General features: G+C 34.5%; 1 protein-coding gene across 3 annotated transcripts in view; it reads right to left on the bottom strand.

The window, feature by feature from the left end:
- Positions 1–11223, bottom strand: part of LOC106756582 (uncharacterized protein ycf45) — an 18904-nt gene extending 7681 nt beyond the window's left edge. The window contains exons 1-8 of one of the 3 annotated variants that reach the window (XR_002667199.1): positions 10624–11222; positions 9663–9877; positions 6790–6940; positions 5661–5852; positions 4919–5081; positions 4605–4840; positions 415–594; positions 213–330 (exon numbers count right to left, since the gene is read on the bottom strand). Coding sequence is in view for 2 of the 3 variants with exons in the window: in XM_014639063.2 (XP_014494549.1) it covers positions 213–335; positions 415–594; positions 4605–4840; positions 4919–5081; positions 5661–5852; positions 6790–6940; positions 9663–9877; positions 10624–11016 (1653 nt within the window). In the remaining variant the exon portion in view is untranslated. Of the gene's footprint in view, positions 1–212; positions 336–414; positions 595–4604; positions 4841–4918; positions 5082–5660; positions 5853–6789; positions 6941–9662; positions 9878–10623 lie in introns of all 3 variants that reach the window. The other 2 variants (XM_014639063.2, XM_022778698.1) reach the window with 2 other exon arrangements.
- Between the last annotated feature and the right edge of the window lie 604 nt (positions 11224–11827).

Raw genomic sequence — 11827 nt, 5'->3', positions numbered from 1 at the left:
TATATATATATATATATATATATATATATATATATATATATATATATATATATATATATATATATATATATATATATATATATATATGAATGACAAAAAATTGCTAACATATCTATGTCTTTCACAACTTGTGATTTTAACCATGAATTGATAGCTTCAAATAAAAAGAAAAGGGAAAAGGAAAGATGTTAAAACTACAACATTTAAATTACCTCCAAAGCATCAATCATCTCTAATGATTTTATCTTGTCTGTTACTTCAAAATCCTTTATACCATCTTCATAATCACTTAATAATGCCCGTAAAGCTTTTGTTACATGCTCCAAAGAACTGGTCTAGAAGGAAAAAATAATATTCTTTAAGAAAAAGTGTATGACAGAGTATAGCTGTAAAAGTAATGTTAGAAATCATTACCTTTGTTACATAAATGGGAATATCATGAGATTTAGCAGCAGCCTGGATCCCTGGATTCTTTTTAAGCTTTGATTGCAAGGCAAGTAAAGCATTTGCTTCACTAATATTATCAGTCAATTGAATGGCCGCATCATTGATTTTCAACTGCTTAATCCCTTGAATAACAGTTGCGTCTAAAATCTAGAATTACAACTAGTTTGTAAGTTAAACAGATGATAAAATATAAAAACAAAAAGAGCTTATATTATTCATTACTCTGCTAGACCAACAACGCCATGAACTCCATACTCCCTTCTTTGCAGGAGTTACTCTTGACTTACAATAAAGAGGGTTTATCTAATTGTCAACTTCAAATCAGAAGTGAAAGGCACCAGAATACACTAAATGAGAGAAAGAAATTTAAGGATGCAGAGAAATTCAAGCTCATTATTTTATTCAGATAAAAAAAACTGCAAACCTGTCAGAGTAGTTAGTTTTAGAGTCAGTTAACTAACTCTATAAATAATGTTAGTTGGGGCTGATAGGGTGGTTATGAATTCAGTTGCAAAATTCTCTTTGTATCTTATTATCTATCAACAAAGATTGTTACTTTGGATTCAGGAGAAAACAGTTTTGACCAGCTACAATAGGATGTTGTAATTAATTACAAGTGTGTTGTACGGAGATTTTAGAGATCTTTGTGTAATCATTATTCTAAGGTTGCAGTTCTGTATATGTAGAGTCTGATGTATTGTTTTAGTGAATCAATTCAATAAAATATTCTCAGTTTAATCTTTTTCAAGTTGGTATCAAAGTCTTCGATCTGGAGGGCTCTACTTTTGCATTTCTTCATAGCTGTCTTAGTTGTGGTTCTTACTTTTATGGTTCCTTGAAGTGCACCCATTTTCTTTTATTATTAGGATTGTCTGAAATGCACCCAACTTGTCTTTCACGACCACCATCTGTTACTGCCTTTTCCACTGCCATTGCGGTTGCTGAACCTCCAATCAGATTGGCGATCACACCAAGGGATTCACTGTACTCCGATTTGTTGGTTGTTAGAGTCATGCTGCCATCGGCATAGCCATGAAGTTGCACATGCATCTTCTTTCTCTGAGTGGGATTCACCAGCGTTTTTGCTTCCACATGCTTTGTTGGAGTCGTCCTGAGCTGGCCATTCCATATCCACCCATGTTTTTCCCTTTCAATTTGGGTTGCGTTTCTCTCCTTCCACAAAAATACTGTTCACGGTACTGTTTTCTTTTTCTATGAACTGTTCTTTTAAAACTAAGGTATCCCTTGTTTTTTAGCAATAACAACTCCAATAAGCAATGTTGATCTTCCACATTTGCATGATGATAATAATCTTCTTAATGGTTGGAATTGTGATAGGAGGTTATTAGTATATGAGAGGAGAAGGAAACGTTAGTCTCTAACTGTTAGTTCTCTAACTGTTTTTGGCAGTTAGAAAGGGAGAGGGTAGTTCTCTAACTGTTGCTGGCAGTTAGACAGGGAACGGAGTTAGGCTGTATAAATAGAAGAGTGTTAGTTGTAGAAGGGATCTTTTTGACGTTTGGTGTATTCTGAACAGGATTGTTATTTCCTGTTGGGGGAGGTTAGGCTCCTCATCATTGTTACTATTCTTGTATTCTTCTATTGCCTAATAATACAACGAGGTTTCTCAAGTTTTGGTATCTTTCTGTGTTGAGAGAGTGAGTCTTGATTAGGTTTCTGGATTGGAAACCTATCAAATTGTCTCTAGTGAACTTAATTTATTAGATGGACAATGAAAGGTACATGTAGACTCAACCATATTAAAGGAGATGTCATATCTCGGTATAGTCCCAATTTCCAAATTTGGGACAATGATGACTCGTAGATTATTACATAATTATGTGTATGCTAACAACAGAGTAGAAATTATATGTTGTACTCCAGTGCCAGTGAAATTTGAGAAGACTACAAATATTTATTCCATGTAATAGGACATAGTCTACATCTAAAATAAATTCAGGAAAATGTTTTTAAAAAGTAAAAGGTTTTATGGTCTAATTAATCGACTAAGAGTTTGAATAATCAATTAAACTGCTCATGAGAGGTTCAAATACAATATAATTGATTATCGGTTTTGATATCTGATTAAACTATTCTTTAATTGGATTACTTTCCAAATCTTGTATCAATCTTGGTTCTCAATTTCATTGCGTTTTGGTTTTCTAACGGAAAGTGTTATACAAAGAATTTAAATAAATGGAACTTTTTCAGAAGAAGTTTCAAAACCAATTCACCTCTCCTATTGGTTTAACTTAGCTATCTTGTTACGTTCCTCATTGGTTTAACTTAGCTATCTTGTGCATCAATTCAAGAAGAACTGAAGAATGAGAATTGGGTTCAGGGCATAAATGAAGAGATGAATGCCTAAGAACCAAACATGGACGATTTTGACAAGCGACAAGATAAAAGGTAATAGGATGCAGGTGGGTTTTATAATGTAAAGTATAAATCTCATGGAACAATTGATAGTTACAAAGCGAGATTAGTTACTAAAGTGTGTACCAGGACTTATGGTGTTGATTGTGAGGAGACATTCACTCCAAGGGCAAAGGGCAAAGGTGAATACTCTTAGAATCGTTCTCTCATTAGCAACTTATTTTGGTTAGAAATTGCAACAACTTTTTATTTAAAATATTTTCTTGCATGGACATCTAGAGGAAGAAGTTAACATGGAGATTCCTCTAGGTTTGATGTAGCTTGAGAAAGAGAATAAACTATGCTAATTGAAGAAAACCTTGTACAAACTCAAACAGTATCTTTGTGCTTGGTTTAGTAGACTCACTCAGGTTATGATCTTAATAGGGTATAGACAAAGTCAAGGTGACCATACTTAGTTCACCAAGCATTCCCTAGAAGGAAAACTCACTCTACTTCTGGTCTATGTGGATAACATGATTGTTACGTAAGATGAACATAAAAACTAAACATTGAAAGAAAATCTTGTTGCTCAATCTACAATGAAGCATCTAGGAAAACTAAAGTACTTCCTTAGGATAGAGGTAGCTTAATTGAAGAAAAGCATTTGTATCTGCCAAAGAAAGGATGTCTTAATCTTCTCAATGAAATAGGTAAGATTTGTTGCAATACTGGTGGAGTTCCTATAGAATAGAACCATATAATTGGAAATAAGAAGTTCTACTATGAATAAGGGTTCATTTTAGATATGTCAGAAACTTATGGGCAAGCTCATTTACTTAGAATACACTAGACCTGACATATCTTATATTGTGAGTATAGCTAGTGCATGCATTATTCAATTGAGAGACATTTACGGGCTGTGAATATAATCCTTCAATGTTTGAAAACAAGTTCAAGAAGGGGATTGTTGTTCAAGAGGAATGAAAAGTTAAAAATGGAGGTGTAAATTGTGCAGATTATGCAGGGTCTACTATAGATAGTAGATCCACCTCAAGATATTCCATGTTCTAGGTGGAAATCTGTTGACTTCAAAATGTAGAAAAACAAAATGTTGTTGTAAGATCTTATGCAGAGGCTAAATTCCAAGCTATGACACATGGAGTGTGGAATTGCAATGGCTCTGAGAATTATTCTGAATAAAGTGACAAATGAATAGTCTCTGACTCTTTATTCTGATAATAAATCAACTACGAAGATTGTTCACAATCAAGTTCAGAATGTTAAAACTAGGCACATAGACATAGACCAACACTTTATTAAAGAAAAACTAGATGGTGGCCTTATCATTGCTTTATGTCTCATTTGGGCTTTAATTAAAATAGCTGTTCACAAAAAGTCTTTCTATTGAATGATCATCCATTCATTAGCTTGAGGAGGAGTGTTAATTCAAGAGAAAATATCTTTTGTAAGCTACAATAGGATATTGACATATTGTAATTAATTACAAGGGTACTATTGGAAGATTCTGAAAATCTCTTTGGGATCATTACTTTAGGGTTAGAGTTCTCTATATATAGAGGCTAATGTACTTTTTCGTTGAATCAATTCAATAAAATATTTTCTCTCATACAGTTTAATCCTTTTCATGTATTACTGTATCAAAACATATAATAGCATCAAGAGAATTAAGAAGCACACAACAACTAAGCATATAAAACAGGAGTAAACTTTCTGTTAATATCAACGTTTACTCCATGTATTTGTGGTAGGGTTTTGGCTATTGGATAAGAATGTCTTACCCCATAACAAAACAGGCTAAGTGGCGATTTATGCTCCCAGGAATCTTCTACCAAGTCAACAGGCAACTTGAAAAGTGATTCATTTTGGCTGGTTTGATCATCAGCTCCCTTCGTAACTTCTTCAAACATAATTTCACCATTTTTTTGAAGAGAACTGTCACTTATAGGTCCATCGTCTAAAATCTCTTCCTGCTCTTGAGACTTCATTTTCCGTATTTCTACATTTGGAAAACGACCTACACCAACAAATCAAAGAGCAAATAGTCATGTGCCAGTTCACTACAACAGTTTAGTGTTACAGAGTGGTAACTTACCAGAAAGAATAGCATCTACAGTTGCTTCAAGGCTACGATGAATACGCAATTCTGTCTTCGAAATAATCTCCACTCCACAACTAAACGTAGATGGCCCTTTCCTCTCCAATACAGTCTTCTGAACACCCCTGCGACTGGCCTCTTCATCTCCGAGTGTCACGCTCTAAACAATGATAATATATCTTAAGTAATCAAAAGGAATAAATATGCCCATAATATAGATGTTCCTGGTGATTGTAAATTCAATTATTAAAACATGAAGCAGAGAAAAAACATTTACATATTTTTTTTAAAATGCTACATCACACTTTCTGAACTAGTGCAATAAGTTTGTAACTGCTAAGAGACATAATATAAAAGTAATCCATGTGTCTTTCACCTAACGACCTAAAGCTCTGGGACAATTAGATGACAATTGGCATCTTCGTTACAGTGTTTTCAAGCCATCAGAAGCAATATATTCCGGACTCAATTATGTTACAATGTAATTCCCTATCACACTCACATTGATACTGATGTATACAGCCAACAACTCTGGGTTTAAGTCACAGCCACTAATCCATTTCAGATGACAAAACACATTACGGATCACACATTGGCAGAAGTTAAAATACCAAGTGTGTTTAAGCTTTAAAAAAATTATTGTCCTGACAACTCATTTCAAAATAGGAGCTAAATCAAATTCGATTAAGAAATACAAGAAATCAAGTTGCCATCCTGCTTAAGATGTAGGTATACTCACCTGTATCCCTCCAACAAGCATCTCTAAGGAAGGATTCATTATAAGATTCTCAATTGTGATTCCATGAGCAGTGGCAACAAGCTGAATCCCACGTTGTGCAATTGTGCTTGCAGCCATTGCTTCAAGTTTTGTACCAATCTCATCAATTACAATAACTTGTGGCATGTGATTTTCGACTGCTTCAATCAATACCTGAATAATTACGTACAATAACCAAAGAAATGTGGTCAGATTATAACTATGAAACATCTCTTTCAGAATCAAAAAGAACCGCCTTTTAGGACTTAATGGATATAAGAAGGAATGTAAAATGCAAGGAATGGAATGAACAGCACCCTGCAAAGAACTATCTCTTCAAACAATCATTCTCTACTTGTTTGCTTACCACGTACAGCCTACATTTTGCTCTATATTTCACAGCGTGAAAAGCTTATTGCATTTTTGTAACTGGTGAAAAATTATTCAAGTACAAAGCAAATTGGAATAATTACTTTTAAAGAATAATTTTTAAGCTTAAAAGAAATTCCTTTCGTTGGTGCAAAGATATGCAAATTTCTAAAGTTCAGAACTAATTCTGGAGGGATTTCTATCAAGTTTTTATACTAGAACCTTAACCAGCCAAGTGAAAGAATTAAGCTGATTTCTCAAAAGTACCTCTGCAGGATAGACCTCAACGAAAAACGGAGTAATGACACGAAATTGAGTTCCGTTTTCTCATAAAATTATTGACTCTAAAGATATAACAATATGGTGAAAATAAAATTTTTTCAAGCACCCCCTGAACCGAAAGCACCCTTGTTTAAAAAAGGAGAGGGTGGGCTATTCACATTTCATTAGATAGTTACATGCAAATTGAAAGCTAAGCTGAGGTGAATTTAAGAATTCCCCAAGGAAAAAAAAAAAGAGAAATATCTCCTATTTAATCTTACAATTTGGAAGTAGCAACAAAATTTCAGAGTCGTTCAACTTGATTGATTCACTGTATAATATTACAAAGAATATACACAGAAAAAGGTAAGAATAAGTTCCAACCGCTTTCAGAAGAATTCTCAGTCAGCATGAATAATATAGTTACACTTTCAACATACAGAAACAAGAAATTTTACTCCAACAATTACATCTAAAATACCTTATGTTGCGCATCAGAGTTGGGAACTTGCATTCGTCGAGCATTGCCTATTCCAGCATGAGGTATATCACCATCACCCCCGATTTCATTGGAGGTGTCCACAATCATCACCCGTTTCTTGTAATCATTTGCCAGCATCCTAGCAATTTCCCTAAAATGTAGAATAAAGTCATGTTTAGTTCCCATGCGTAAACGAGTATAATAGTGATAAGGGGGAAAATGTGTTTAGTCTGTGTAGTTTTGATCATACTTGATTTCAGTCTAGATACTTTTAAATTAATAAATTAGTCTTCAAACTTTAGAAACACATGTGAATTTAATCTCTTCTCTAACTTTGCCGCATAAAAAAACTATTACTATATGTTAAAGTTAAGCACATATAAAAACTAATTTCAAATATTTTCAAAAGTTGGAGATTGGGTTTACTAATTTAAAAGTGAAGGTACTAAAATAAAGTTTGACAAAAGGTATAAGGACGTAAAACAATGACAATGCTAATGTTCATTGCAAACCTTCCGAGATCAAAATAAGTGATTGGGTATATCTAAAAACATTTGGCCACATAGACAGTGTTCTATATCTAATTAGCTTTATCCCAAACTTTCAGCACATTACTATGGACCATATTTGGTTCTTTAGCAAGCTGGAGAGGTGAATTTCAAATTACAATTATCACAACAAGCTCGAATTCATCTTGTGTTCTATGCATCTCAACTTAAGGCCATTGGAGTCATTAGTGGATGTTCTTCCTCTAGAACTGCAAGCCACTTTGATGAAGGCGTAGTTGACGACACGGTGATCACCTAATCAAAACGATAAAAACTACGTGATCATTGTTCAAAACTAAAACTCCGGTAGTGGTAGTGGTAGACGACGACAGTAGAAGACAATAGTAGACAACAATGTCACCGATAGCGGTAGATGGTGATGCTGCCGGCAGCGACAAGTGTAGTGACAGAGGCAACAAAAAAATTTTTCTCAAAAGAATCTTAGGTTCTAGATACCGTGTTAAGTAGACTTTAAGCCTAACTCAACCACAGAAAACCAGCTTGTAAGGTGAGGTTTGCACCCACTTATCTATTATAAATTGGCTTTAACTCTAGTCATTGTGAGAATTCCAACACACCCCTCTCATGTCGAGGTATATACCGCTTGAGCATGAAGCTAGACATTAATGGGTGGTCCGATAAAAGCCCGATAACAGATGGAACAATATTGCTTGGATAGGCTCTAACATGATTGAGGTTTGCACCCATTTATATATTATAAATTGTTTTATCTCTAGTCGATGTGAGACTTCCAACACATCTCCCTCATGTTAAGGTATATACATCTCGAGTGTGAAACTAGACATTAATAGGTGGTCCGATAACGGCCCGATAGCGGGTGGATCAATATCGCTATGATAGTGTCGTTGTCTACCGCTACCACTAACAGAGTTCTAGTTTCAACTGACGATCACATGGTTTTTATCACCTCAGCCAGGCGGCCAATGTGCCATCAGACGCCTTCATCAAAGCTCTTATGCGCTTTCAGGGCCTTTTGAAGTTGTGGATCTACTCCATTTTCCGTTGTGCATGGTGGCATGTCTTGTCTCCTTTCAGGCAGCTATTCAGAGCTTTGAGGTTTGTCTTTTTCCTTTCTCAGGTGCCTGGATTGGAAAATCTTTGATTTTTAAGGTTTCTCTCTCATGTTCATCCATGATTTCTTTCATTGTTGTCTCTTCTGACTTCCTTTCTGTCACTATTGTGTTTCACCCGTCTCTATATATATATATATATATATGTTTTTCCTCTCATGGCAAAGATGAATTTTGTTAGTTTATTTACAGTTGTTGTGACCCTTCAACAATGACCTCTTTATCCACTGGATGTCAATAATGCATTCCTAAATGGTGATTTATAAGAAGAGATTTATATGGAGCAACTTGCCAGATTTGTTGCTCACGGGGAAGTCTTTCAGGTTGGTATTTCGTCTTCTATGTCGTCTTCGCAAATCATTAAAAATTTAGTCAATTTGGTGTCATTCGAGTGTAGAAGCAAATATTTTCACTAAGTCTATTGATTATATTAGTAGCAAGCTTAGTACATACAATTTGTATGCACAAGCTCAAGGGGAATTGTTGGATAAATTATGTTTATCTAGTTTTTTATCTTTAGTTAGTTTGTTATTATTTCTTATTTGTATTTTGGACTTAGCCCATATTTATTTTATTGTAAATAGAGTACTCTATATGTATATTCAACATAAGAGAGATTAACTTCATTCATATTTTTTACTATATTCAACATGAACTGAAGATAAAGGATAAAGATATGATAAACATAATATATCTAACATTATTCATGCATTTACAATTCATGTAANAGTATTGATACTCTTAAAAGGGTGTGAAATTTCATCAAGTTCAATGAAAAATAAAGAAATGACTACCACTCAAACACCACAAAGACAAGAACAAATATAAAGGATCAAGAAGAAAACAAATCAAACACAAAAGAATTCAATGTGGTTTGATTATAGCGTTAACAAACTCCAATCTAAATCTATGAGCAAACTTCACAGAAAATATTCTTCTACCTCTTACAAGCTATAGAAAGAACTTAACAAAGTTTACCACTGAAACATTACTCTCTCAAGCTATAAACACACCTTTCTCAATTGGATGAGATGCTCGGTAACCTTACACACTAAGGTAATAAGATTTTATTGGACCAATTTTTAACAAAATGAGTTATAAGAAAACGATCCAACCCTATCTAACAGCATTCATATGACAATCAAGAATAAGAAGCATAATAAATGCACAATTCTACACTTTAGTGAGGAAACTATTTCATGCATTTTTATCATATGAAGAAAATGTCACTAACCGAATAATTGTAGTTTTGCCTACTCCTGGAGGTCCAATCAACAACAAAGAAGCCCCATCCTTAATCAAATCTTGCAACAACATAGCACTCCCTGAAATTGCCCTGCCAGCTCGACAAGTTAGACCAATAATTGTGCCCTTGCGATTTCTGATAGCACTAATTCGATGCAGTGTTCTGCTGATTCCTGCTCGATTATCAACAGCAAAGTCACCAACCTGCGAGATATCCCACTCATGAATTGACAGTTATAAATAATTATATCTTTCCAAGATCAATTTAAGGGTTATGGTTCTGGCCCAATCCAAAAATCCCATCTCTTTCACATTCCACATTTTTGCTTCTAAGCAATAATGGATTATTACATTTTTATACATTGAGCATTGTCACTACAGCTTGAACATACGGATTTTCGATCAAATTCATACATCCTAAGTACTCCAAAGGGTACATTAGAGGATTATAACCTAAGTCTACGATAAACTAAATGTTGAGCTATAGTTGCACAAGCGCAAGCACTTGCCCATGAACATTTTGTTCATCTTCTTTTCTTCACGAACATTACAATGCCACTATCTCGTTCTGAGTCAACTTGTGAAGAAAAATATATTTTTTAAGCAGTCAAGTATTACTCACATAGACATTTTATTGCACAATTATTATAGACTTTTAACTAAGTACTTAAAAGAGAAGATATTAAAGAGTTGAAAGAGGTCACATAAATCAAATTTCTCAGATACACAAGCTAATTCTCGGATACACGAGTTAAAATAAAAATTAAGAGTAGTTATGCAAGAGTACTGTTACAAATACACAAGCTAATTTTAGCTTAGTGAAAAACTAGCTTCAAATATGTTTTTTTTTCCTGAAAATATCTATGGTTAAGTTCATCCAAACAGATACATTTATATGAGAAAGAGTATAGGGATAACGTTAAGTAATGGATTATTTATTGTTGCAATACCTGAGCAGTGGCGTGTTCGATATCCTGAACCGTGATAGGATACTCCGATATCACGAAATCCCCGGAGGGAAACCTCGCGAGCGGTTTCCGGCCCAAATCCATCACAACCTCAATCAGCTGCGGCAGCTCCGCGTGGTCACTCACGCGACGCCGCATCTCCTCCGGTAGCAGAGAGAGCAGCCGCCCCAGCTCCACGTCCGGCTCATCCTCCGGGAAAACCGAACCGGACAAGACTGGGAAACTGGCGCGCAGACCGGGGCCGATTCGGGGCCGAGGGACAGAAGGAACGACGGGCGGGTAGAATGGCTTGGGCGAAATCGGGCTGGGAAGGGGCGGTTGCTGGGAAAGGTGTTGGCAGCATCGAAGCTGAAGCGGAAGAGTGAACCCTAGCATCAGTTTTGGCGGGAACCCTGGAGTGGTGTTCTGTTGTAGTGGCGATTTCCGAGAGAAAGTGTTATGTAATCTCCGTTTTTCCCAGGTTTGTGGAGCAGAGGTGGAGGATTTCAAGTGCCAGCGGCAACGTGTTTAATTTTCCTTTTTCCTTTTAGTTAGTTTTTTCAGTTTGAAAGCAATGGATAGTGGGCAATGGACATTTTCTTTTACAAATAAAAATAACATTTTAATCACTATTTATCCAGAATATACCATCGTTTTATCCTATTTCACTACATAATTTGGATCTTATCCTCTTCCAAGATAAGTTTTGTTTAAATATTTCAACCATTTCTTACGTTCTTAAATAAAAAATAATTAATTTATTATCTTATTACATTACACACTCTTGTTTTATGGTTTAACAATTAGATTTAATAATAAATATAATAAATAAGATTCTCTCGTTAATACTAAATAGAAGAGATGATTATACAAAAATCAAAGAGAAAGTACAAAATACTAATAACATATTATAATCCTCTCCATTATAAAAACATCGGCAAAAAGATTCGTTAACATAAATCACCACCATCACATAAAACCATTGTACGTTCAGTTGAATATGAACTACTAATGTAGAGAATGTATTTATCAATGATCTCCCCATTAACAACTACATAATAGTCTTAGCAAATTTAGTATACTAAACAACCCTTATATCTTATATAAAAATTTTCAAATATCTTTTTAGCTTTTTGTTAAATTAATATATGTCTAATCAACATTTATATATATATATATATATATATATATATATATATATATATAT

The sequence above is a fragment of the Vigna radiata genome, chromosome 2, assembly GCF_000741045.1.
Source record: "Vigna radiata var. radiata cultivar VC1973A chromosome 2, Vradiata_ver6, whole genome shotgun sequence".
In the NCBI taxonomy this organism is placed as follows: domain Eukaryota; kingdom Viridiplantae; phylum Streptophyta; class Magnoliopsida; order Fabales; family Fabaceae; genus Vigna; species Vigna radiata.
Note: the sequence above shows the minus strand (reverse complement) of the source record. Positions and strands in the feature narration are given on the sequence as shown.